The 25,787-nt window shown below is 40.6% G+C and overlaps 1 protein-coding gene across 1 annotated transcript in view; it reads left to right on the forward strand.

The window, feature by feature from the left end:
- MDFIC2 (MyoD family inhibitor domain containing 2) overlaps nucleotides 1-24,806 on the forward strand; it is a 44,209-nt gene extending 19,403 nt beyond the window's left edge. Inside the window, exons 3-5 of the mRNA XM_041425970.1 lie at nucleotides 15,346-15,414; nucleotides 20,307-20,528; nucleotides 24,115-24,806. Coding sequence (XP_041281904.1) covers nucleotides 15,346-15,414; nucleotides 20,307-20,528; nucleotides 24,115-24,374 — 551 coding nt within the window. The 3' untranslated portion in view covers nucleotides 24,375-24,806. The remainder of the gene's footprint in view (nucleotides 1-15,345; nucleotides 15,415-20,306; nucleotides 20,529-24,114) is intronic.
- The last annotated feature ends 981 nt before the right edge of the window (nucleotides 24,807-25,787 follow it).

The following is a 25,787-nucleotide window of genomic DNA, read 5'->3' on the forward strand; positions in this document are numbered from 1 at the left end:
TCTAGGCTACCAGGGCTATTGTGTCTTGCTGCTCTCCTGTCCCTGCCTGCCCAGAAGTCCACCACAAACATGAACCTGGAGAACACTGGATTTAAATAACTCCCAGTGCAGTTTTAATTCCTACTATTCCACCTTTTTCTGAAGATATTTAAGCACCAAGCACCGCAAGTATTGTGGCTTCATGTTCATGTTATAATTTATATTTACCTGCAGTGTTTTCGTGCATTAAGTGGTGTTTTTTCTCTTTTCCCACAAATAAGAGATGTCTGCACTACAACATAACCTTTGGGCAGCTCTATTAATATCTAAAGCCTGAGGATTTTTGGGAGGGAAAAAAAAGAAGATTATGTATTTATTCAGAAATTAAATGAGATTAATAATTTTGAAAGCAATTTACAAATAGCAATCAGCCCCTGCAATGAAGGTCAAAAGAAAAAGGACACATTAGCAATTGAATCTCTTCCCTTCCTTTAAAGTTTTAATGTTGCATACCTGTTAATAATGGGAAATATTCTTCTTCAAGAGTAGCATTTTCAAAAATTGGTAGGATCCTTTTGCTAATTCTAATCTGCTTTTAATAAAATAATTTGCTAAAAAGGATTATAAAAAACCATGAAAATGAAATGCCAGTGGAAACCTACTGCCTATACAATAAATAGTTAATGTATTTTCTAAATGAATGATTTAAAATAGCTATTAAAGTAAAGAGAATGAGCTTATGTTTCTAGTAATGACTTCTCTGCCTCAGAATGAAATCTGTAAATCCCTGATTGCAATTTCACATCCCAAAAGAACAAGCAGTCCTGGGACCAATGCTTATTGCCTTTATCATTAATACTAGCACACTAAATATGTAATTTTTATATCACTGGTTTGAATATTTAGATTTATACTTGTGTATGCTTTATATTTTAAATCCCACACAACCATTCTGTCACAAAAATAAAGCTCTCCTTCAACAAGGCTTTTTTGTACATACATGTATACACAGACTTTCAGCATAACTACAATTTTATTCATAAGAGTGCATAATGATTCAGGCTGTGATTGTTAATAAAAATGCATTTCTAACCATCAAATTTGAGTCTATTATTCTAAGTTAATTGCATTTGCCCTAAAGAGACTTGCGACTGGCTGTCAGCCTATTTGTGTCAGTTCCATTTTATTCATCAGTCAATCTTGTCTCCTCTTTTTTCACATCCCATATATTGATCAAATAGATTTGTTAGCATGCCTCTGCAGCTTTAAAAAAGTTTTTGTTATTTGTCAGGTTTATTTGATTACTATATTAGTTGAGTGTTATCTTAATTGTTATTTCAATAGAAAATAAATGCCCTTTGATAGTCCCACAAGATTCCCATTAAATATAATCCATATAACAAGTTAGTGGATGAAGTGAATGTGGTGAGAAAATAAACACATTAAGCCTTTTTTAAAAGGTGGTATTAACCTGCAGCCATATTGTACTTGATCCAAAAGACAGGAATAGAAATAAGTACAGTGTAAAACAATTTTGATAAACATCAGTGCCGTATCATTGCATATTATGCTATGTATAAAATACCTTAACAAAAAGATGTGTGATATAAAATAAACTGAGGCTGTATCTGGAAGAATGGAGTTTGTGGTTATGTGTGAAATTGAACTGTATTAAATACGGCTTTTGACACTAAAAATTAGGCTAAAGAGGCTGTACACAAAGGGAGATGGAAGTGCTGTTATATGGGGCAAATTTTTGGTAGGGAGGGAAAAAAGGAAACCAGCTTTCAGGAAAGTATTTATTGCAGCAAAAAGTAAGCATGGATGCAGGTAGCTTCTTCCTCTACAAAGTTCAGTGAAATTAAGAGTTTAGCTAGATTAGTATTTGGAGACAGCATCTTGTGCACATCAGTCCCTCTATTTTTGGTAAGGAAGTCACAATACCAAAATTTTTACTGCAATCTTATCTAAGGGGAAGGTGATGCAACCAGTTTTCCCTTATGAATGTCTCAGAAACCTGTCTCTCATATCTTCATTATCAGCAAGGTTACATAAACCTGGCTCTTTGCCCAGCCTTAAATCTGGGATCTGCCCAGCTGGTACCTGAACTTACACAGTGTCAGAAATACCATCTCGTTTTAAAAGATATGAGAAGTCCATATGTTTTAAGATAGCTACTCAAGATATAGAAGCATTGATTTAATAAAAATTTTAGGCAACATAATCTACTGCTTTACCTGTATTGAAGTACATTGACTGAACCCATTACTTCCTGAAACTGAGATGAAGAACCTTCTGAAAAGCTAAATTTCTCTCATTTCTTTGGCCAGGATTAGTCAATCATCTGACTTCAGAGAAGTTTGAGTTCTGGTTTGAATAATTATCTGTAGCCAGCTGCACGGGGTAGGTGTGAGAGTAGTGACAAAACTAGACTTTCACAAAAGCAATTTTTTCCTGGCTTAATCTCTTCAGTCAAGGTGAGATGACTTGCAGCAGGATGGGTTTGTCTACCATTGATTTCTGTAGGAGTTTAGGCAAGACTGAACAACAATTCTACCCATCAGGTAGAGCTGGAATGATGAACACCACCCTAAGGGGGACCTCTCTCTTTAGAGCAGGAGCATTTTTAAGGGCCTATACCTGGCTGAGGATGCTTGAAAAATCCAATTCCCAGACTGTTTTTCATCTGGAACCTCTTTATCAGTATTTCATACTAAACTATCATGCTAAATCTTCAGATGCCCTAAAAAAACCCTCAAATTTGCAGTCGTCCTAGAGCTGTTAGCAACACTCCTGTGATTCAGAAGCACACGGTGTGATGATAGTTTCAAGCTAAACTGTTATGACCAGCTAGTATGGAATATAAACAGGAACAGATGAGAAGAATACAGCCTCAACATTTTTGAGACAACAAAGAAAGAGTGAAATGATTGCTACATAAAAGACATTTCAAAGACCTCCCAGAAAAGCAGGCATAAAAATCCCCAATAAAAAGGCTCAGCAAGAAAACTGTCACACCCCCTAATCCTCAGCAGACTCTAACAAGATGTTCGCATGAGCCAGAGATTGTCTCCTTCCCCAGAAGACAAAAGGCACAGAAATCAATACTGTCTAGCATAGGATTAGGAGGCAAGAGATAGATAAAAAGGATTCCTTAACCTTACAATTAGAAACCCCAACTCTCCAGCCAAAAAGATAATCAGAAACAGACTGCAAACCTGTGTCACAATAATTGCTGCATCTTTTACTCTTTGAAAACTGATATTTTCAGAAGATTTTTTTATAATTTATTGCCACCCCAAGAAAGGTTTTGATGGCCACTTAGCTGCAGACAACTGCTGCGACCAAACCACAATTCAACACACATGGCAATAGAATTATTTCCTAGTCTTTATGTTTTAACCACCTCCAACCAAGCAAAAATTATATTACCAATGCTTGTACCAACCTCCCAGTAAATTGTACCACTAAAAGCAAAATTATATGTAATGCACTACTTCTAACAAATGATCAGCTTACTGTGCCCTGAACCAAACACTTCCACAGATTCTTCATGCCAAACCTGGCACAAGCATGTGCTCTGATTAAAAAGGAAACAACTTAGTTGTTATAGCAAGCGTCTTTAGCTTTATTTGGTATTACTAATGCTTTTAAACAGAAGGCAGGGTACTGGCAAGAGTAAAAAACAGACTTGAAGGGGGAGGAAACCTGCAGGCTGGAAAGAAGCTGCAGTCTCCTAAGTCTGACCCTCCTGCTGTAGATAACGAGTGACCAGAAGATGTGAGAGCTGGAGAAGTTTGCTGCACAGAAATTTCAGACTCTTTCAGAAGCTCAGCAAGGCAACCACAAGACCTTGACAATGACATTTATGAAGCCTATATTAGCTTACAGCCATTACTTCAGCACCAAATCATATATACTTAGGTACTGTATGCCCCCACTTTACACGGGGTTAAATAGCACAAGTTCTTATTGAAGGACAGTCAGAAGTTAAGCAGTCAGCACATCCAATGTTACAAAACTTTCCTGGTCTTCCTGGCGCTATCAGGAGAGGAAAAGTCAAATAATTTCTTTTTTCTCCAAGTGCAAAATGCTTGCAAACCATCACTTCATGCTCCTGTGATCCTACTGTCTACTGAACCTTAAATTTCCTGCCTTAAGCTAACTTTCCACGGTTTTGTTCAGTGCAAGTTAGACACTACCTCAGAGCTGCCTCATGTTCTGTGGCAGATGAAATAATCCCTGTAAGTAAACTACTTGAAACCACTTAGAAAGAGGTTGGCAGAGATGCAACTTAAACCATTGTCATTTGTCATGGAAAGACAAACAAATCACCCTTCCCAGAAGAGTCATGACTCAAAATAAACACATGGAAACAGGCATGAATTTCTGTTCCCTTTTTAGCAAGCTCAAAGATAACATAAAGCTTGTCTTACACATTCCTGGAGAATAAAAAGGAGAAATGATATCTGCAGATTTCTAAGCACATGTTCTGGACCTCAGTCCAGATGGGAATAAGTCATTCCCTCAATCCACCCCCAAAGGCTGAAGCCAGACAGAGCAGCCCAGGCTGTGAATCAAACAGGGCAGCGTGGTCTGCACGGTGGCACAAGCAAATTAATCCCTTCTCAGACACAGAGCTCCCCAGGGACTCCTGTCTTGCTTGTGGCAAAGTGTCAGAGTCTCACAAGCCTTTGCCTACAAGCACACTTGTCCCCAAGTCACAAGAAGTTCCCCTGCTGTCCAGCTGGAAGGCCAGCTATGCTGGAATTCAGTCTGGGAATATGGCACCCTGCCTGTTATCTGAAAGTTATTTCCAGGTAATATTTTTCTCATTTTATAGCAAAGCAAGCTACTGGTTAGCACTATTAGAAGCACAACTTGAGACACAATTTGTACTCAGATCAAGATTTACCAAAGAAACTGCAAAACATTATTTTTGTGACCTCTGTGTGGCACAAAATCCCACACCCATTGGGATCCCAGGGCCACCCAAGCATTCAGTCATTTAGATGAGAGCTACATCTTCTCCTCCAAACAGAGGAGAAAGACACAGTGCTACAGAGATCAAGTTTTCAACTTTGCCAGCTAAAGATTTTGAGATTCTCAGAGGTCATAGTGGTGAAAGGCTCCCTCCAAACAGAGGAGAAAGGCACAGTGCTACAGAGATCACCAAGTTTTCAACTTTGCCAGTTAAAGATTTTGAGATTCTCAGAGGTCATAGTGGTGAAAGGCTACACAAAAGCCTAGAATACCTAAAAAGATAGGAAGCATTGCTATGCTGAAACAGAGAAGTAAAAATGGGCGAGAAAAACTTGAACTTTCAAAATATTCCAAACCCATTGTTCAGAAATCTATACTGGGGTTATGTTTAATAACTTATTCCATGACCTTCAAAAGTCCAGCATCTTTATCTGTACCATTGGTAGCAGCAGGGATGTGACAAAGCATACAGCTCATTACCAGTGGTTACCTCAGTTGTGATCATTTTAATGAAGGTTTACATAATTAAGATTTTCATTTTGGTGCAGGTATCAGATACAACACTTGCTATGGTTTGCCCTGCAACCAAAAAATTCCTTCACCTTGAATGGACATTAGGATGGTCTCTCATGGATTGAGGCAGAGTCATTTCACTGGTCAGGGGCATAAAGAAAGCTCAAACATAGGCTACCAAAACAAAGACAGCAGAAGACAAATTTTACTCACTCAGAAACTCAGGGTTCAATGCTGCCTCAGTGAATCAGGATCCCCAAGCAGTCTCTGCCCTTTTGGGTAAGCCAGGTTGTGTCAACTGCACGAAAATTGCTGCATTCCCTGGGGAAAATACAGAATTATAGAATCACTTTGGTTGGAAAACATATCCAAGATCATCTCAGTGAGAGGCCACAGGACATTAACCAAAGGGAAGGGGTATAGCCCAATTTCTATTAGGAGTTAATTTTAACATACTCATGAAGTCAATTAGGGGACATAGCTTGGCTTTTCTCTTTCCTCTAATAACAATACAGCTTTGAGGTGTTCACAAAACACCCATGTGGGATAACAAAGGCACTTCACCAGCTGAGGAGCTTCTCCTGCCTAGTGAAACTTTCTTTTCCCATTATTTTCTCAAATTGGGCAGCCCCTTAGACACTCAGGTAAACCCCTCACCTTCTCTGCTCTTGGAGCAGAGCATCACTTCAGGTACTCAAGTAGCACTTTCCATTAAAAAAATTAGCTCAGTAAGTCTAACTCCATTGGGGGATGGAAGCAACACTTTTTCCTTAATATTTTTCGTCTGTTTCAGCTTTCAGCCCATCTTTAAATTGAGATTATTTTTTATGTTAATGATGCTAAAGAAACATTTTGAAGCTTACTCAAATCAGCAGTACAAACACAAAAATGCTGTGCAGAGGCCTAAAAGCTTTAGAGCATGAGAATGAGCTCATAACATCACCACCATTCTCTTATGAAAATTGAGTAAGAACCCCAAAATGTCAGCTTAGGAGCCACAAAAATGCTGTTTATTCCCATTTGCAGGATCTCACTTGATTACTTTGGTATCAGGAAGCCCTTAAGCTGCCTCCTTTCCAGGGCTACTAATTTTGCACATTACCTGGAGAACTGCCATGATGCTGTTTGCCCTCTTTCCTCTATTTATCTGCTAAAGAAGAAGCAAGGCCTATGGCCCTCTCCCCTCCCAGCTGAGGATGTTTTCCTAACTGAGGCTTCTCATACCAATTAACACCATCTGAAAGCCTTTAGAATGGGGAGATATGCCAATTTATCTGCTTTCTACCCAGCCACTCCAGAAGTGGGTAATGCTTATCTGCTCCAATTACTTCTGAAAATGTCATTTGGAGCGTCCCAGATGGAGCCAACCCAAGAGACCTTTCAGATTTTGGCAGTGGCCCTCAACAGTGCTCACCATGACCATTAATTGGGGTGTTGCTGATTAAAGGATGAGTACATCAGGCTGGGCAGTACCCACAGGATGGGCTCTTCCAGTAGCAATGAGCTGGCTGTGCTAGAAACCACATAATCCAAAAATTTTAGAAAGCACCATGTCCCCACAAGGAATGGACCCCCAAGACCTCATTGTTGCCATCAAAAAGCCTACAACTGATGGATTCAGTACCTCATGAGAACCTACAAGAGAGCTGGGAGGGGGCTTTTGGCAAAGGCATGAAGTGATAGATAAGGGGGAATGGCTTAAATCTGAAGAGTAGGTTTAGACTCGATATTAGGAGGAGATGTTTTACTGTGAAGACAGCAAGACACTGGCACTGGTTAGCCAGAGAAGTTCCCCATCCCTGGAAATGTTCAAGACCAGGCTGGATGGAGCTCTGAGAAACCTCAGCTGGTGGAAGGTGTCTCTGCCCATGGCAGGGGGCTTGGAATAGTGTGATCCTTAAGGTCCCCTCCAACCCAAACCATTCTATGATTCTGTTTGTACTGGATGCACACACAATGCAAACTTTCTCTGCTACTTAGAGGACACTGATGAGGCTTTGGTAGGCAAGGTCAAGATGCTCACCTGCTCTGATAAAGCATGAGGAGGTAAATCATCCTGTGCAACTCAAGTCATTCAGATGGTACTTTTGGCATTTCCCCCCCTCTCCTGCTTTTGTTCTGTCAGTCTGAAGAGAACAGCTCGTGTGATGTAATTTAGAATGGAGCTTTTTTAAAGCTTTCACTCAGGAAAAGCTTCAGGAGCTCTGGGGGTATAGCTTAGCTCGGAGAAATAGAAAGAAAGCAAGTTTGCATTGACAGCTTGATCCCAGAGAGAGGTGGCTGCCTGCTTGTCTAACAGGTCCTCTGGGTCTGGATGAGGCAGAGACAGAGGAGCAGTCATATTAAGTGAACGCGCGCTGCCAATGTTAAAGGAACAATTACCATTATTCTGCATAGTTCACTGTTTGCTACTGCTATTTCCTTCAATAAAACCTCTTTTCACTTGCCAATTGGAGCTTGTCATGTAACAATATTTCTTATGCACAATACACATACTAAAATGCCCCTGTGTTTTTAATACATTTATAGTTGTTAACAATAGCAGTATAGCGACAGAAAAAACTGTGCTTGCTTTGAATACAGAACAGATTGAAAAAGAACAAACCAGTGGCCCTGCTCTGAAGGATTAATGGGGGTTAGATTTTGCCTAATCTGTGTTAAAATAGTGACACCTCTTCCATTTCTTTGACACCCACTTCTTCCTCTCAGGGCCTGGGCTGTGACCTCCTTGCTTGGAAGGGTTTGTACACCTGAGCCTTGTGCAAAACTTCAGTGATGATTTTATGTCATGGATTGTTTGTACACCTGAGCCTTGTGCAAAACTTCAGTGATGATTTTATGTCAGGGAGTGCTGGGGAGAGCATTGGGCTCTCATCTGTCCCCAAGCCAAGCAGCCCCAAGGAGGATGGACAAGAGGTGCCACTCCTGTGTCCTTGGCAAGCCCAGCCTGCTGAAGGTTGCCCAAGAACCCTTCCCTCCTTGTGCGTGGTGCACAGACAGGTGGGAGCTGTGCTGCCATCCAGCAACACCTGAAACTCTGGGGTTCACTGCCCACATCAGACTAACAAAACTCCTTGTGAATGCAGCTCCTGGTGAAGCAGGACAAACAGACAGATCTGGGGAGACTGGCATTTCCCTGGGGCTGTGGAGCTCTACAGCTCTCCTCCAAGAGCTCACACAATGCAGACATTGTGTTACTACTGCACTTGCCAGCATCACAAATCCAGGTGGAAATGACCACAGCGAAGGTGCCACAGTGAGAAGAAATTACGTGTTTGCACTTCTAAGCAGGCTGAACCTCATATTTCATGCACCCAAAGGAACCAGCAGCTGTTCAGAAACCTTTGTGGCACAATCATGAAGGAAACTTGCTTCTGCCATAAGAGTCGTGTTTTCTAAGAACGCTATTTTCTTCAGAACGAGTTAATATACACAGGAAAAGACATCTTGAGTGTTCCTGACTCTCCTACACTATCCAGGAATAGTGATAGACTGCGAGTTTAAACACATTCTTCCACTGCACAGCAAGAGAAGTGTGTTTAATGCTGTGAGCAGAACACTTACCGTGTTTGCCTTTGCCAGAGCCGGCAAGACTACACTACTTTAAGAGTACTTATTACATACATAAGTAACAGTGGATGTCATCTGTCTGCCCCCAGAATAGATGTTTTGCATCTTTGGTGCAGGGAGAAAAGAGGATTTGTGAAAAGATGCACAGCATGATACATCTTCTGCTTCAGATATTGCTAATTGCTTTGTCTGTGCCTTTTTCTGAGGAAAAGAGCAAGGAAACCCAGAGAAGGCCACCATATTGGAGGCTGGTTTGGAGCCTGATCTGAGCTCCCTGGAACTGTTTTCTTTGACATCTGGTGGTACAGGATCAAGCCCTTGCAAAGATAAATAAGTAGTTTTCCAGCATGGTCCAGCACAGCCTGTTCTGCAACACCTGGGGAGGTGCTCAGATGGCAATAAGATTAATAATGTTTATTACAGTGTGCAAGTCCAGCTCCCAGTTGTGTTCCAGCCCAGCGTGCAGGCAAGAGAGAAACAAATGGAAGTGTTTGCTGGAAAAGACTCATAGAAGACATAAGACTCACAGATTGCCACTCACCATTGGGTTCAAGTCAAAGAAAAGCTTTTATACCTTATTAGAAGATGTGGAGGATTGTAGTCATATATATCATATGTCAATTTACCAACAGTAGAGCTCTAAGGACTACCTGTGAGAAGTGCTGCATCTTTTGTGATTTGCAGCTCTATTTCACAGCATTTAAAATGTTTGGACATATATTTTAAGAATATATATGGGTTGGATGGTATTAATATACATGGGTTTGTTAGTGTTTCCCCCCACCAAATGAAAATGCTGACATTCTTGGAACAGTTCTGCCATTAATGCTGTGCAAGGATATCTTTGTGACCATAACTGTGTGTAATGCCTGCTTTGGGAGTAAACTCTTGGCACACCACTTCTGTGTCATTCAGAAAGCAGCACAGTTGTCAAGGACCTTGGGACACGAAAGGAAGACGCTGTGCTGTCTTTTCATTGGAAAGTTCACAAATTCTGCCTAGAGATCCCTCTGATATTTTCACTTTTCAATACACAGTGATTACCAAAAATAAAACTGAGAATTTTAAGTGCTTTCCAAATTTAATGACACAGAGTTTTACATGGAAAAAAATTCTTTTGTAACCAGCTCAGCATTTTCTGGTTTATACTACCCATAAATTTTCCCAGCTAAAGAGTGAGCAATTGCACAAGGTTGTCCATGGGTGACATCTACCTTTAGTTACTGTGGCAGTGATTAACAAAGCCCCGTCCACTTCTGGCTACTCAGCTCAGGTTAGGATTTTGTTTCTGAAGTTTGGTCATATTGGCAGACAATCTTAACCTCATTGTGGGGTGAGTCATTAACCACGAGAGGAAGGAGGAGTGAATTAACGCAGCAGTGACATCAAAGCAACAATAACAACAATAACAATTGTAAAGTTTGTTTTTTCTCTTCTTTGAAAACAGTAAGGTCAATTCAAATGAGACAATACATCAAATCTTCCAGTTTCACTCTGTGCAGTGAGGAATAAAGAGAATTTGAGAGGTTTGAGTTAGCCCTGCAAAACAAGAAGATGTCCATGAGCACTGGGATGGATCTGCCCCAGCAGCCACTGAGAGGTATGCAGGCAGCCCCATCAGAGCATGGCCTCAGGGGCTCTGTGTGGTGCTGTGCATCCCAAATCCCAACCTGGGGAAGAGGATAGGGACTGGCACAGACATATGGTAACAGGGGTGACCTACTGGCATTAATAAAAACAAACATTGCTAAGCTCTCCACTTGGAGGGGGGAGGACAGGGCTGTGTGCTTTCAGTTCAGGTTCAGTTTGTGACTTACTTGTTCTGAGTTTTTAAATTATCCCTTTTAGCAAATCTCAGCAGAGGGCAGTTTTAAACAAAAAGAAAGAAAAAAAATAATTTGGAAAGCAGACTTTAGCTTCATTTACAACAATTTCTAGGGCTGTTTCATACAATAGGGCCACCACACACCTACAAGGTCCTCCCCATCTCTGGAGTTCTCAAGGCCAGGTTCCACAGGGCTTGGAGCATCCTGGTCTAGTAGCAAGTGTTCCTGCCCATGGTGGGTGGTTGGGACTAGATGGTATTTCAGTCCCTTCCAACCCAAACCACTCTGTAATTCAGTAAGACAAAAAATCCAGTCTGGAGCTTAAATACAACTTCAGGTATAGCCTGAATACCGGCTATATAGCCACCCTGCCTCAGTTACTCCCAGAAAGGATTATCTCTTTCAAGACCTGCTGGAAAAACAACAGGGTCCCAGGATGCTCTGATCATAAAATTCAAAACAGGGAGAAGATGATAAAAAAAATTACCTAACGGCAAGAAACATGTGAAATACTATGAGATCCTGCTGCTCTCTGGACCAACCCCAATTCCTGCTATAGATTTATCTCATGGAAGCCATTCAACAAGTCAGGACTGCCAGGACAGAAATATGGACCTAAAGAAAAAAAATGACAGGGAAAGAAAACAGTGGCTGAAGGGGAATTTGGGAGAGCCAATCTCCAAACAAGTCCTGAGGGCTCTTATAAGGCTCTCCTGAAAGGTGCACAGCTGTATCCCACATCCAGCCCCCTGGGTTTCAGGGATTGCCTTGCCTGTTGACCAGCTGATGCTGTGTTTCTGCTTCAGTTAACACTGATACCAAAGCTGTGAGGTTCCTGTGACAATTCGGTGATTTATCCTGGTGCTCATCAGCTGAGGGCTCCTGAGGACCTCGCAGCAGGCTGTGACAGGGAGCCATGGACAGGAAGGGCTCTGGGCAGGCCCTGCAAACCAGCCAGTGAACACACTGGGAATTTTGCTATTGTGGGCATTTAGGGCATGAATTATGCACAGCCTTTAACACAGATGATGATGTCTGATGCAACAGGGACTTTGGACTTAGCACATAAAAACCTTTTTCATAAATTGCTCAGTCCCCCTTCTTGCAAAGTCGTTACAACTCCAAGGTGTAAGAGAACAGCATAAAATTCACACTGATCCCTTCAATTCTTTTTTAAGCATCTTTAAATCCAGCTTTTTTTTCCTGCTATACATCTTACTTTTTATAGTTAAAAGTAATTTTGAAGCAAAAAAGAACATAAACAATATACACTGACTCTTGACACTCCATTGCTTTTTTAAACTAGAATAATAAAAATTTGCAAATGAACAAAAGAGTGGGAGGAAGATATCTGATTTACAATGTTTTTGAGATAAAGAACACTATAAAAAAAGATCAATGTGAATAATAAAGCATTGTTAACTGAGTCATGACATTTCTATTCTCAGTGAAGATTTGAACAGTAGAGCTCTGCAAATGAGCACCTTGTGCCATTTTCAAAGTGGGAGGAAGACATATAATTATAATTTTTAAAGTGAAGAGAATTTAAAAAAAAAATCCCTGTGAAAAAGTTTATTGAAAAACATATCGACATATCAATATGACATAAATTACTTTAATTTTATTAAACTGGGGGTGGGGGGGAACCTCTTTTTGAAGACTGGCTGCAGAAAGCATTCCTTGAAAAGAATTTTCTTTATTAAAAACTCTTTGCTAAGATGAAACAGCACTGAATGTCAGCACTACCGTATATTTATTCTGTAACTCTTCCAACAGCCGAGATCTATAAAAGAAACATATTTTCAAAACAGTTTTAACCTCCATTGTCTTGATCATTCGTATTAACATTTTTCATGTCACCTATTGAAATCCCTTAAAGGAACCTTTTATTCAGTCAAAGTTAATGAAGCCGTTTTCTTAAACAGCCTCCAAAAAGTAAAAAGGACGTAATGTTGTGCATTTTATTTGACATACGTTTTCTGCCATTTCACTTATTTGTGTGATGAGAGCAATACTTCATATTTATGCTATCAAGTCTGCAGAGAAAAGTGATTTTGAGAGAGAAGAAAACCAACTCTGCTCTTGCTGTGTGTGCAATTTAAATCCACAGCGAAAATACAGCATTGATCAGATTACTCCAATTGAGTCATTTAGTGCTTTGGCATTCCTGAAGTTAGGGCCCAGCTGTGAAATCATAGTTGGGGCCAAACATTGCTGTTAGGTGAGTGCACATGGCTCCCATTTTCTTCAAAGGGAATGACACACATGGCCAATATTTAGCTTTCACCTCTTCCATTCTTTAGCTAGCAAAGCCAGAACCAGTGGAGTATATGCAGGCAATTTAACCGAATTAAGAATACAATCAAGATTTTCCAGGACTTACTAGTGATTTGGGATATATAATTCAATACACATCAAAACACAGATGCTCAGCATATTCTGAAAATCAGGCCATCTCGAATGTCTTGCTTTAAGCAGGTAAAATCATAAATTACTCTGAGTATTTTGGCCATTGGATCCTAACAAACTGGGTGTAATACACTTCTTCAAAATTATAAACTCCAATTTCTGGCTTGGATAGGATGCCTGGGAGAATTACAACATCCCAACCCATTTTTGTTCCTGTGTTGGCACACGGTTCTCCCCTGCCATTACCATTAGAGGACTTGAACACAGTGCAGGTGCCCTTCTGCAGCAGGTGACCCCTAGGGAAAATCCAGGTCCTGGCTCTGCTGTACCCCTTGGGATGCACTGAGCTGCTGTGATAGCCCACAAGACCTTATAGCTAAATGCCATGGAGAAAAAAAAGGATACATCCCAAAAATCTAGCTGCCCCATGCTGCATGCAGATCTTCATTTCAACTCAAGGTCAAGTGGAAAACTTTTCTACCATCCTTGCTGACTCTCCTCTTCACTTTCTCCTGACTCCATCTGTTCCTCACCCATCTCCTTCGTTCCGCACTCGCCTCCCTCTTCTTCCTGTGTCCATCTGTTCCCTCCTTCCTCGACACAAGTTGGGGAAGGGAAGTAAATTCAGTCATTCACTGAACAGATTTCAAGATGAACCCCCTCCCTTTCCAGTTCTAACTTCATTCATCATGGTAAAAATTATAATGAATAGAAATGTTGAAGGTGAAAATTTATTAGGGATTGTGTTGCTTTCTTATATGAAAAGCAGTTAAAGCGGCATATAAACATTGGCTTCATTCATTTTTTCTTAATATATGGCATAATTAGTGAGAAATATTAGTGGAAGTGCTTGCTATGCAGTCCATCAACACATGCCTGTCAGAGCTTAGGATCTGGGCCAAAAGTTTTTGCCAGTCCTGTGATAGATTTACAATAAGCCTATAGAAGGCTTTACAGTTAGCTGGGTCACTAATTCATGAAGTTACAATGTATGCAATGAGGTCAAAAATTCACTATTGATAAAATACCCCCTCCCGGGATTGCACCATTAGCTTTGTTACTGCAACAGCAAAATAAAGTAAACCCAAAGCTCCTGTGAATTACCAGTCCATCATCGTAAATCAGTAGTGAAGTACTTGCACGAGTTCATGATGTCATCTGAAGCCCGGGATATATTTATAGCCTTGTGTACTATTTCCTGTTTCCTCATGACAAAAATAAACAGTCTCCAAATCCCCTGCATCCTTCTGCCTGAGCTCAGCAAAATGTAATGGGCACGAATCTCTGAAAGCCCCTGTGATATATTGGTCTGGAGCAGCTCCCTTCGATGGGCCACGGCGCCCGTGCTCCCTCCGGCCTCTCCCATGTGGGCAACAGCAGTTCCCATGGAGTTTGCTCCATCTGCTGCACTCACTGCTGGGGTAGTCCCACACCCCCTCCTGCTTCGTCTCCCTGACACATGGAGAGAGAAGGAAAGGAGATTTAAGTCTCCAAGCCTTAGGCATGGAGTGAACAGCCTTGCAGGCCCATCTGAGGTGGAGGAGCTCAGCATTGTTCCGTGTGGGGACCTGGGCTTGTTACCACAGGGACCTTGGGCATCTTGTCCACCAAGACTGACAAGCCATGAAGCTTGGAGTTTGGGCTTAAATTTCCTCTCTCTTCCCTTACTCAAGATCTGGGATATCCTCATTTAAGGTTTCTGAGGTGTTTGAGCATGGATGATGCCCCACATTTCAACTCAGACCTCCCAGCTCTCAAATTTTCTGTACCTAACTGAATTGCTGTGTTTGCTGGTGATTCTCTTCACCTCTTCTTGGGTGAAATTTTCTGTCTTGGCAGCTTATTTTTTGCTTCCTTTCCTGAAACAAGACAGAGGGTAACACAAACAGCACACCATGCCATGTAACCTCCTTCTGCAAGGAAGCAGATTTGCTTCTGTTTGACCTCAGACCAACAACTCATGAAGTCAATGACTGTCACTAAGTGGCTGTGAGTAACAGCTGTGCCAAACCACATTCATTTGACACTTATCCCTCTTCAATTTTGTTTTCTTTTCTCCACCAAGACCGTCGCACCAGCTCCCTGCCTCTACTGGCCCTCCCTGGAGTGACACCGAGCAGTGAGGACCATCCAGGTAAGCTGCTGTCCCCATGTATGCAGAGTTACTCCCTCCCTGGCAGGCCATTATATCCATTAAATAATCAAGAAAAAGTGTTTGGTTTTTATTTGGCTTTTGCCTTTTTGAAGCACTGCTGTCAAACCCTGAGGTCTGGGTTTCTCCATTCTATGAGAGCCAGTGTGTTCAGACCAAGCCTTCATACGTACAAGTTTTCACCCATCAGGTCTGATGTAGCTCTGCCTGTGTCATCTGGGGACTGAATGGACATGGCACACAGCTCTTTCAGTGATGAGCATGTGCTACATTAAACAGACAGGTAGCGACAGCAGGGCACGGGGTAATGAATGCTGCGCTGATACACCAACATGCCTCAGGGGAAAATTAAAAAGTTACAGGTCCTAAACTGCTACAGTTTTCCACACAGTTTAGCATTAACCCTTGGGACTCCTTGCTACAGGGGCATGAGACAAAGGGCCACTGCCAGGATGGATTTGGAATAAATGCCAGCACTGAGTAGAGCCACAGGCTCCCTCGTCCTTTGCTTGTAAGATGTGGATGAGCCCTAGGAGGGTCAGAGATCAATTCTCCCTCTCCTTCAGTGGAGCCTCCTCCTAAACAGCTGCTCTGAGAGCTGCTTGGATTACCTGCATTGCTGCAGTCCCTGTTCAGCAGAACAGAGCACCTCTTAAACCGCATGTCCTTTATCAAAAATAGACTTAGAGCCCTTGTATACCTCTATAGTAAATCTAATTTCAGAAGCATGCAGGGAAACTGCAGACTCCTCTTCTCCAGGGCTGCAAGATGCTAGTTTGTGCCTAAAGCCAATGAAGAGAAATAGAGGTCAGGGGACATACTGCAAATGCCAGTCTTGGTATCACTGCTCTTCCCTATTAACCAGAGGGATCTGGGGCTGGCCTCAGTGGAAAATAAGTGATTTACTTTGTGCTTTCATGAATTTAGACACTTGTAGTCAGCCATCTGAATCGCCCAACTCCAAAAAGAAAAAGAAAAAAGAAATTCCAAGTGAGTATTGAGACTATCTTTAATACAAACATGGGTGAACAATCCCAGTGTTCTACTGCAACAGCCAAGGCAAGTCCCAGCTTCCCCATGTGAGGAAGAAAGTTGCTACTTCATACTACTTAAAAATGGCACATTGTGGGGGTGTACCTTTAGCAGCCTCTGCCTAACAGTCTAACACTGAATAATCTGAGATTTCTTCATCATGATACACTTATTTTTCCCTTTAAGTTCACTTCAGTGGTTGATTTCTATACGTTAAAAACACAGACATATGTGGGCATTTGAAGCTGAACACAGACTCTTAAAAGAGAGTTGCAAAGTTTGACCCTCTTCCCATCTCTAATTGTAATTTGGGGATTTTTATATTCTCATTTAACAGTAATCATAATTAGTATCAGTGGTATGTAATATATTTTTAAAACTTATTTGGCTACATCTATTTGTTCCAAACTCTCAACCTACTACTGTTCTATCCAGCAACAAACTATAATAGAAAAAAAAAAAAGTGCTAACCACCTTTTTATTTCTGCTGGTCTAGCACAATCTTTATTTCTTCAGACACTTTGTGCAAACATTAAATTGATAAAAGACATAATGTAGATGGACCCACAGCTGAACTGAAGGTAATTGCATAAAAATGAAATGGAGACCTATAATTGTACACTGCTTTAGCCTCTCCTGCAGTGTTTTCTGGAAGCAAGGATCTCGCTTGTCATAGCAAGTTGCTTGTTACAGTGATTGCATGAAGACTTGATCTAGCTGTACAAGACAAGTATAACATTACTGAAAGGGAGCTTTTCAAACTAAAAGTCTGACACTAAAATGTACTGTATTTTCCAAGATGTAGTATGCTTTAACAAACAGAAGAGTCCCTGAGTGACAGCTTTTGTTACCCTTTTGTTTGATGGTGCTGTATTGAAAAATTCAGGTTATGTCTATGCCTTTCTATTTCTGGTTTTGATTTCTCTTCAACAGCACTTCAAGAATAAAAATTGACTCCAAGTATGAATAGTAGAAGTTGGTGGATACAGTAAATGTCAGTCTGGCATTTACTGATTACTTCTGTCAGACTTTTTTTCAGTCTCGCCTCTTGAATGCTTAAATCCATTCCGTGGGCCATTGTATTGTTGCGGAATTGGGGAACTCAACAAATATATCATGGATTAAAACATATCTAGTTTAGAATTTTGGGCAGATTTTGAAAGTGGAAAATAATAGTTATTCTTGCCTAAGCCTTTTGATCTGATCCATGTGTATCCAAAGGCTCAGCCTGGGTGTAGCTCTCAGGGTGAGCAAACAGGACCCATTTGTGATATTGGCACCTGGCTAACAGGTAGGGCTTGTGTCTTTTGGACTCACAAAACAATTGCTATCCAATAAATCTAATGCCTAAGAGGGTCATTGCTTCCTCCTGAGCTCTGCTGCTTTAATCAGCACTTTTCCTGGAGATGGTTTGTTATTGAATGAAAGTGCAGGCAAACCTGTGGAATGTCATTGATTTACAGACACTGGAAAACAGTCATGAAAGGACATCCAAAATACATGAGTTTTCACATTATGGACTGAAGAGGCTGGCCAAGAAGTCAGAAAAGAGTGGGGGAAAAGCTGTATTTGCTTACTCTGAGGGGAAAACCATCAACAACTCATCACAGATGGGCAAACCCAGACATGCATAGCCTCGGATGCTGATTTTATATGACCAAGGGTACAAGCTCAGGGGAGAACTGTTGTGCTTTACACTGCTGGGTCACACCCAGTGGTGCCACTGCCTCTCCTGCCCTTCTCATCTTGCCTGTGGCTTTCCTTCACCATAATGCTCACAAAACCTGACAGTTATAGGTTTCTGAGCCGCCTCTCTGTGCCACTGCTCTCTTGCTTCCTCCACCCTATCTTTCACTCCCTGCCCAAGGCCAAGTCTCCTGGACAGGGAAATTCACATTTCCATCACAGTAGACTTTGTTGTCATTATGACTTCAAAATCAAGAAGTCAGTTACCTCTGCCAACACACAATTTCAAAGCAGTGATTTAAAATGAAAATGATAGCCTAGTTTTTATACTTATCTTATCCCAAGATCTTACTCTACTAACTTCTACCCAGCTTTTCTGCTTCTAAGTATTTCACTAGGTAAAAATGACCAAAAATGGCTAGAAACATGTCTAGAAATTTAAATTACTTGCTCACTCATTCTGTAAGTAAATGGAATCACATAAATCATAGGAAAATTAGCTTGGAAGGGACTCTAGAATCACCTCGTTTGGCCTCTGTCAGAAACCCAGAGTAAGAGCAGGTTGCTGGGGTCCATGCCCAGCTGAGCTCTTCACACAAACATAGCCTTGCTGTGGTCTGTTCTGGTGCTTTACACATCCCATGATGAGGAATTCATTCCCTGGACAGTTCCAGTTGCCTTTGCTGCAGCTTCTGACAGTGCCCTCTCCTCGTTTTCCATCTGTGCCCTGCTGGGAGGAGTTGGGGTCTGGCTTCTCAGTTTCCCTGGCTCTGGAGGGGTACAAGGCATCAAGAACTGTTCTTTGCCTTCTCCTCCATGCCAACCAAAGACAGCTCCCCCAGCCTCTGCTCACACAGAAGGTCTTCCAGACCCCTCACCAACTCAGTGGCCTTCACTGGACTTGAGCAAGATACCACTTATCTCTCAAATCCTTGCTTCCCCCCTCTTCAAGCCTTATGGTTGCGCTGGTTTTTCACTTACCCTGCAATCCATCCATCCCATCCACATTTCCTCCTCTCTCTGCAAGGATAGTGGGGGATCAGCTGCAGTCTCATCAAGGTTTCACTCTCTGTCAGCATTTCCTTGGCTTTTCTTCAACATGTGTCAGAGGTCAAAGGTGCCTAAAAACCAAGAGACATGCGGGGCCTCTCTTCAGACTCCTTGCAGGCAAGTGCAGACGAACCACTTCAGAGCACTCACTGTTCCTCTCAGAAAGTAGCATTTGCAAAACTGAGGTGTTTGTAAAGATTGATTTTCTGTATATAGCTCAAGAGCAAGCATATCACAAGATTTAAGTGAGATAAAAAGTGAGACTGTGCTTGATCTGAGGTGCAGGAGTTAATCAGCTGTAGATAAGAACTGATGAGGTTTTATCATCCCCGCCATGGAGAGAATGACTGTGTTTCTTGGCCACTTGATCACTTCAGAGATCGAGTGAAACTATATATCAACCCATGTTTATCTGTGCCTGAGGAGTTCTTCGAGAATAAATTGAACTCAGAACTCTTCTTAACCTTTCCCCTAGTTGGGGCTTAAAATTAAGCTCTCCCTCTGGTTTTTGAGCTGCCTCTCTGGCATGCCGACAGCATGTGAAGTATCCCATCTCCTAGTTGACTTCCAGGCCAACAATGCAAGTGGGGATGAAGTTATGAAATAAAAGGAATCTGGATGCTAAGCAGAGACCATCTGGCTGTCTTTGCTACAAGATTATGAGCCACGGTGAGCTGGCACACCTGCATCCAGGTACCACCTACAGGCATGTTGTTGGCTGTTAATTTAGGGCAATGAAGTTGCAGCTGATAAATAACAAGATAATTGTTTTGCCTTCTTTTATGTCACAAATTGAAGTTAGGATATCAAACTCTAAATAGATGTCAGCCAAGGCAATAGTTCTGCTTTCTTTCCAAACCTGATCCCACCCACTGGAAGTGAATTATTACTTAGCCTCTAAGTCCTCTGGGTTTAAGAGAAAGCCTTAGAAGGCAAGTTCACAAATACCTTTACTATGAATAAACCTCTGCAAAGAGACAGAAATCATTAGGTGAGAAGGGTTAGGCCTTGGAAGTAAACAACTGTAGGTTTGAAAATTCTGCATATGTTATTCTCTCAGATCTCTGCCTTGGTATCACAGTCTTTTTTTTTCCTAATCCCACCAGATAACCAGCTTACAAATGAAAAACACACAGATGAAAAGCCAATGAAAGGTATTGTTATGAGTTCTGTCGCAGAATTCAGCATCACAGACGCTTCATCAAAGGGTACCAAAAATGAGAAGAAATTGTCAGATGCAAGCAGATCATCCATTGCTTCCCTGGAGAAATGCAGAGAATTCACTTACATTGAAGATGATGCATCAGTACATCAGAGAGACAGTGACGGTATGTTTTATAAAACAGATCACATTTGAGCTGATTTCTAAATAATGCCCACTGCAAAAGAACTATGTATAACCAACTCGAAATTAAATGTTGAACAGGAGGTTCAAGAACATCGCCAAAAGCAATGTTAAGTTGCCCTGAAGACATTTGTGTGATAGATGAGAATTTCTAGATGATGATCTTAAATTGTCAGTGATACTAAAGTCATAGAAGAGGAGCTTAGAGCTTATTGTGCCACAGAGCATTTGTACTTTAGTAATGAGAGTTTGCACAGAGACACCAGTGTCAGTATCAGATAAATCTATTCTTGGTTATTCCAGTGGATGTTAAAAAAAGGCTCTGTGAAGTATTTCAGAAGTTTCTTTTGAGTGCCTTTTGCAATAATGGATTAGCCTGTTATATCCAATGGAGCTGGGATCTGTCGTGCATATCATTTAACAATTCCTAAATTAAGCATTTCTAAATACAGATCAACACAATAAAGTGCCCTGTTCTCCAAGAATCATTAACATCTCTATTGTGTCACAGATCCTTACAAAAGGGATGTCTATGATACATCTATTGGAATATGCTCAATTTCAGAGAAGGATTTGAAGTATTTATTTTATTTAGGGGACTTGGCCTCTTGTCCAGACACTCCCTATTTTGAGTCTGAGGTCTAGCTCAACCACTACTGGCACACAGGTGTGTACCATGTGATGCAAATAACAGATTTCATCCTCCTTAAAAAAGCTAAATGTGAAGGAAATTAACAACAACAAAAAAACCCCAATCTGTGCTTAATTAATAATGTTAAGGTCTGGACAGAAGCCAAGAAAACCAAAGGAAGACAGATTTGTGGTTGTCATTGCGTACTCCGCTCACTCCACTCTGACAACTTACTGCTTATTCTACATACACAAGGCCAAATCCTGTTTGCTGGTGCTTGGAGAACCTCTGAAGGCAAAGAAATAGATTAGAAAATTGGTGATTATTTTGTTCCCTGTGCTCAGACAAGAGCAAATACAACACTCATAGGTCTCACAAAGGATGACCAGAAAGGCTTCAGCAAGCTTTGGACCAGGGTTGTTCAGAGCATCATCTGTGTGAGCAGATGCCACCAAACAAGAGCAGGAAAACTTAGAGATGACACACGCTAGAAAAATTATTATAAATTCTTCTTTTGTGCTAATTAATCTAGCAATGTAGAGAACAAGAGCTGAGGTCATTGTTCTCACTGAGATAAACGCAGTAATGCCGTTTGGCAAACAGCAGGGAAAACAGAGGGGAAAACAAGAGATTGCATCTTCTTTTATGCAGTTTGTGGCTAATTTATTTTCAAATATATAAATGAATGCATAGGAATGGATGTCTAATTGCTAATATCTATTATTTATATACATTACCCCACTTAAAACAGGACCAAAAAGCCTCACACATGCAGATTTTTTGAAATGTGTTACATCCATTATCACAGTTCATGGTGTGTGCTCTGATGGGAATTTAAAAGCATCTTTACTGCACATCACAGAGTCTGTGCTGAAACATTACTTTATTATTAAAATCTTGTGCTTTTTGTGTGCTCTCTTTCCTGGATGAAGCCCTAAGAATTGTATCTATTCTCTCCAGATTACACAAGCATCATTATGGTAACACATTCAGGAAAAAAACCTGTTATTAAAAAAATGGATCTTTGGAGAGGGAGAAAAAAATTGCCAAATCCTTAATTGAGACATAACTTTGAATTCTGTCTCTCACATCTATGTATAGGAAAGAAATTTCATAAACATAAGTAATCTAAAAAGAATAGTCTTAATTACACCAAGAACTACTGGATAAAATGATTACATTTTCTACAGTGTAAATTTCATACAATTAAATACAGTGGTGTCACCTTATTAACTGTTTCAATTTTATAATTATTTCAGTTCATTTAGCTAGGAAAAAATATAAGCATGAACTTACTGAGTATCACCAAAACCTAGTCATTCTTATTTTACAGAACTGACTTAGAAGTTAGTTGTGCTTGTCTGAACCTAAATAGATCTTGACATATTTAAATAAGTATTAAAATTGATAACATTGGTGATGATATGCCATTTAGAAAGAAGTTCAGTCATATGCTATTTGTTCTTGCTACCTTGCCTTTTTAATAAAGAAGCTGGAATGATTTTTTTTTTTAATTTTGTTTTTTCATCAAGAAAGCTTTCTAAAAAAAAAAAAGCATAATTCTGGAAACTTCCTGGCAGTGAACTTCATGTTACGTGAGCTAGAAAATGCCACAACAGAACCAATGCAGTTGAATGAGTTCACAGTTACTCATCCTAGGGCAAGAAATGTGGTTATAACCATATGCTTTCCTGAAAGAACCAATGAAAAGACATTCATATTGTTGAAGGCATTTTTCCTTTCCAAAAACAAGAAGGAAAAAAAAAAAAAAAAAGGGAAAAAAAAAAGGAAAGGTCTGGGTCTGTGCTCCAAGTGGATTCACACAGTTGGAATCTCACACCTGCTGCACCCAAGAAGTCTCCCCAGATGCTGGAGGCTGAGGGATGAGGAGTTAATTAGTTGATTTTGGGAGGGCACAAACATAGCACAGAGTTTTAGTCATGGTGAGAAAATTTTCAGGAATATTTACTGCCTCCAAACACACATCCTACATAATCTGTTTTCCAAACTTTTGTCTCCTTTGAAAAATTGACATTTGTGAACAAAAAGGTGAGAACCCTGTTTGGTGGGGAGTTGGGAGGACCATGAGCTGAGACACACTCCCCTCTCTGAATGCTCTTCCCCAGACCTGCTCTCCCTCCCTGTCTTTGGCAGGCTTTAAACATTTTTAGTGCAAACACTTGTGAAAATGAAAATAAACTCCAGTGTCACCTGTCATGGTTTACTCAGCCCCACAGAACCCCCCACTCACTGCCTCACTGCAGAATGGGAGTACCAGAAGGATAAAAGGAAGAAAACTCATGGGATAGATAAATACAGTGTAATAGGATAATGTAGTGTTTTTACATGGGAGAAAGAAAATAATAATAATAATAATAATAATAATAATAATAATAATAATACAGGACAATGTAGTGTTTTTACATGGGAGGAGAAAATAATAATAATAACAATAATAATAATAATAATAATAAATACAAAACAAGGGATACAAATTGCAATTGCTTACCATTCACCAACTGATGCCCAGTTAGTTATCTGAGCAGAAACTTCTGCTTGTTTTCTGCCTAATTTATATTGATGCCATATAGTCTGGACTATCTTTCCAGCCAGCTGGGGTCAGCTGTCCTGCCTGTGTCCCCTCCCAGCTTCTCGTGCCTCTTCAGCATCCTTGCTGTCCAGGCATGAGAAGATAAAATTTGGTTTAAGGGGTTTGTTCTTCTGGATTTCACTGCCACAGAATGTCTCCATTCAAATTCTTTTCATACAGCTGCTGTTTTCCCAGAGCAATTAAAGTAGAAAATAAACTTTTCACTTGTCTCTATGGAAGTCATTGTCATCAATGTATTTTCAGCCCAGCCCCTCAGCTCTGTGTAGCCACCTGGGTAATCCCAGCTCACACTTGTTCTTACGTCTCCCTGCTTTTCCTTTCTCTTAGATGAATGCGCAACACTTATCCTGGCCTGCTTGTTCTGCCAGTTTTGGGACTTTCTTATAATGCTGCCTGATACCTGTGAACATTGGCTGACAGATACCTGTTGTCCATCCAATAGATATTACCAGACCTCCGACGAAGACCACGGCAACAACGACTGCAACTGCGACTGTGACATTGATTGCAGCCTCTTTGAGTCCTGCCACGAGACTGGGGAGTGCCTGGAGCTCGCCATGGAGATTTCAGAAGTCTGCTATCGCTGATAGGAAAATAACTGACAAAATCCCTCAAAACTACCCAACAGATTACGAAGGAGATTTTTTTTTTTTAATATTAATCATTACCAGAGGTTTTGTCAATGAGGACTATGTGCATCTTGTTGCTGCCTCCCTGGAGGTCTCTATATCTGTACTGCTCTGGTGGCATGATATCACAAACTGCTGAAACCAATAAAGGACAAAAAGGGGTCTTCTCTGCCATAGAAAAATGAAAAAAACAGAATTCCTAAGTGCCAAGTGTGCTAGCTGCTTTACCCACTGTCAATCCAAGCTTTTATAAACCTTTAATTGCTTTAAACACTGATTTCGCCATTCATAAGCACAGAACAAATTAGGACGTTATTTTAGGACTGATATATATATATATATATATATATATATATGTTCATCTTCCTAATGGATTCATACCTAAACATGTGTTACACATTGTTGGTTATTATAAATAATTTATGATATAGCATCATTTTATAATTAAAAATTTATTTATTCAATCTCTTAAAACACTCTTATATGGCCAGTATAGGTAGAAAAAAAAATTAATGAATTAGAAATCATGCTACTGGTAATTACAGCGAATGTCACTGAAAATCTCCAGTGACTTTTGTGGAGAAAGCATTTTCACAGGGTACTGCAATTCAACAGTGTATTAATGTGCTGGCCCATGGTTATGTAATAACAGGTTATGCCTATTGTTCATTAGTTACAGGAAAAGGCTTCTTAAGTGTAATTAGCCTAAATGGGAATTGACTGCACATTTCCAAAGAATTACCCCATAGATAACCAGTAACTCCTTTGCTTGATTTTCATTTGTAAGAATTTTGCAAGAAACAGAATATTGCCACCTATTCTAGAACAGACATCTCCACCTGTGCACAAAAGATTACAAAATGACAGTATCTATCCTGGTTGTGCTTTCAGATTCCCCCTATCTCTTTTCTGATGGCAGGTCTGATTAATAAAAAGGTAATACATGTTGCACATTACACACATGACAACAAAAACATGTAAATTCAGCTGCCTGAGGGTGCAGAGCACAGGTATTAAGCACAGAGGAAAATACAGAATTGCTTGCTCACATTAGGTATTTATAGACTAACACCAAAGTCAGTGTTTGCTTTGTATAAGCACTGAAATTTCTCCCAAAAACCCCACTGATCTCAGTGCAGAAGTGTCTCTGGAATCCCAAACAAGGATCCTGGGCAAGATGCTGGAATATTAAGCATTTCTGAAATCATTGAAGCCACTTTGAAGCCACAGAGTAGTCCTGGTGCACAAACATTTAATGGGGGGGAAATCACGTGTATATCCTTTCCTTACCCCCTTCTAGAAAACTCATGTTTTCAAAAAAATCAGAAAGCCAGAAGTAGAACCACTAACAACCTTTTTCCAGGTGTCTTA

This window comes from Onychostruthus taczanowskii, unplaced genomic scaffold, assembly GCF_017590055.1.
Source record: "Onychostruthus taczanowskii isolate IOZ18803 unplaced genomic scaffold, ASM1759005v1 scaffold9, whole genome shotgun sequence".
In the NCBI taxonomy this organism is placed as follows: Eukaryota; Metazoa; Chordata; class Aves; order Passeriformes; family Passeridae; genus Onychostruthus; species Onychostruthus taczanowskii.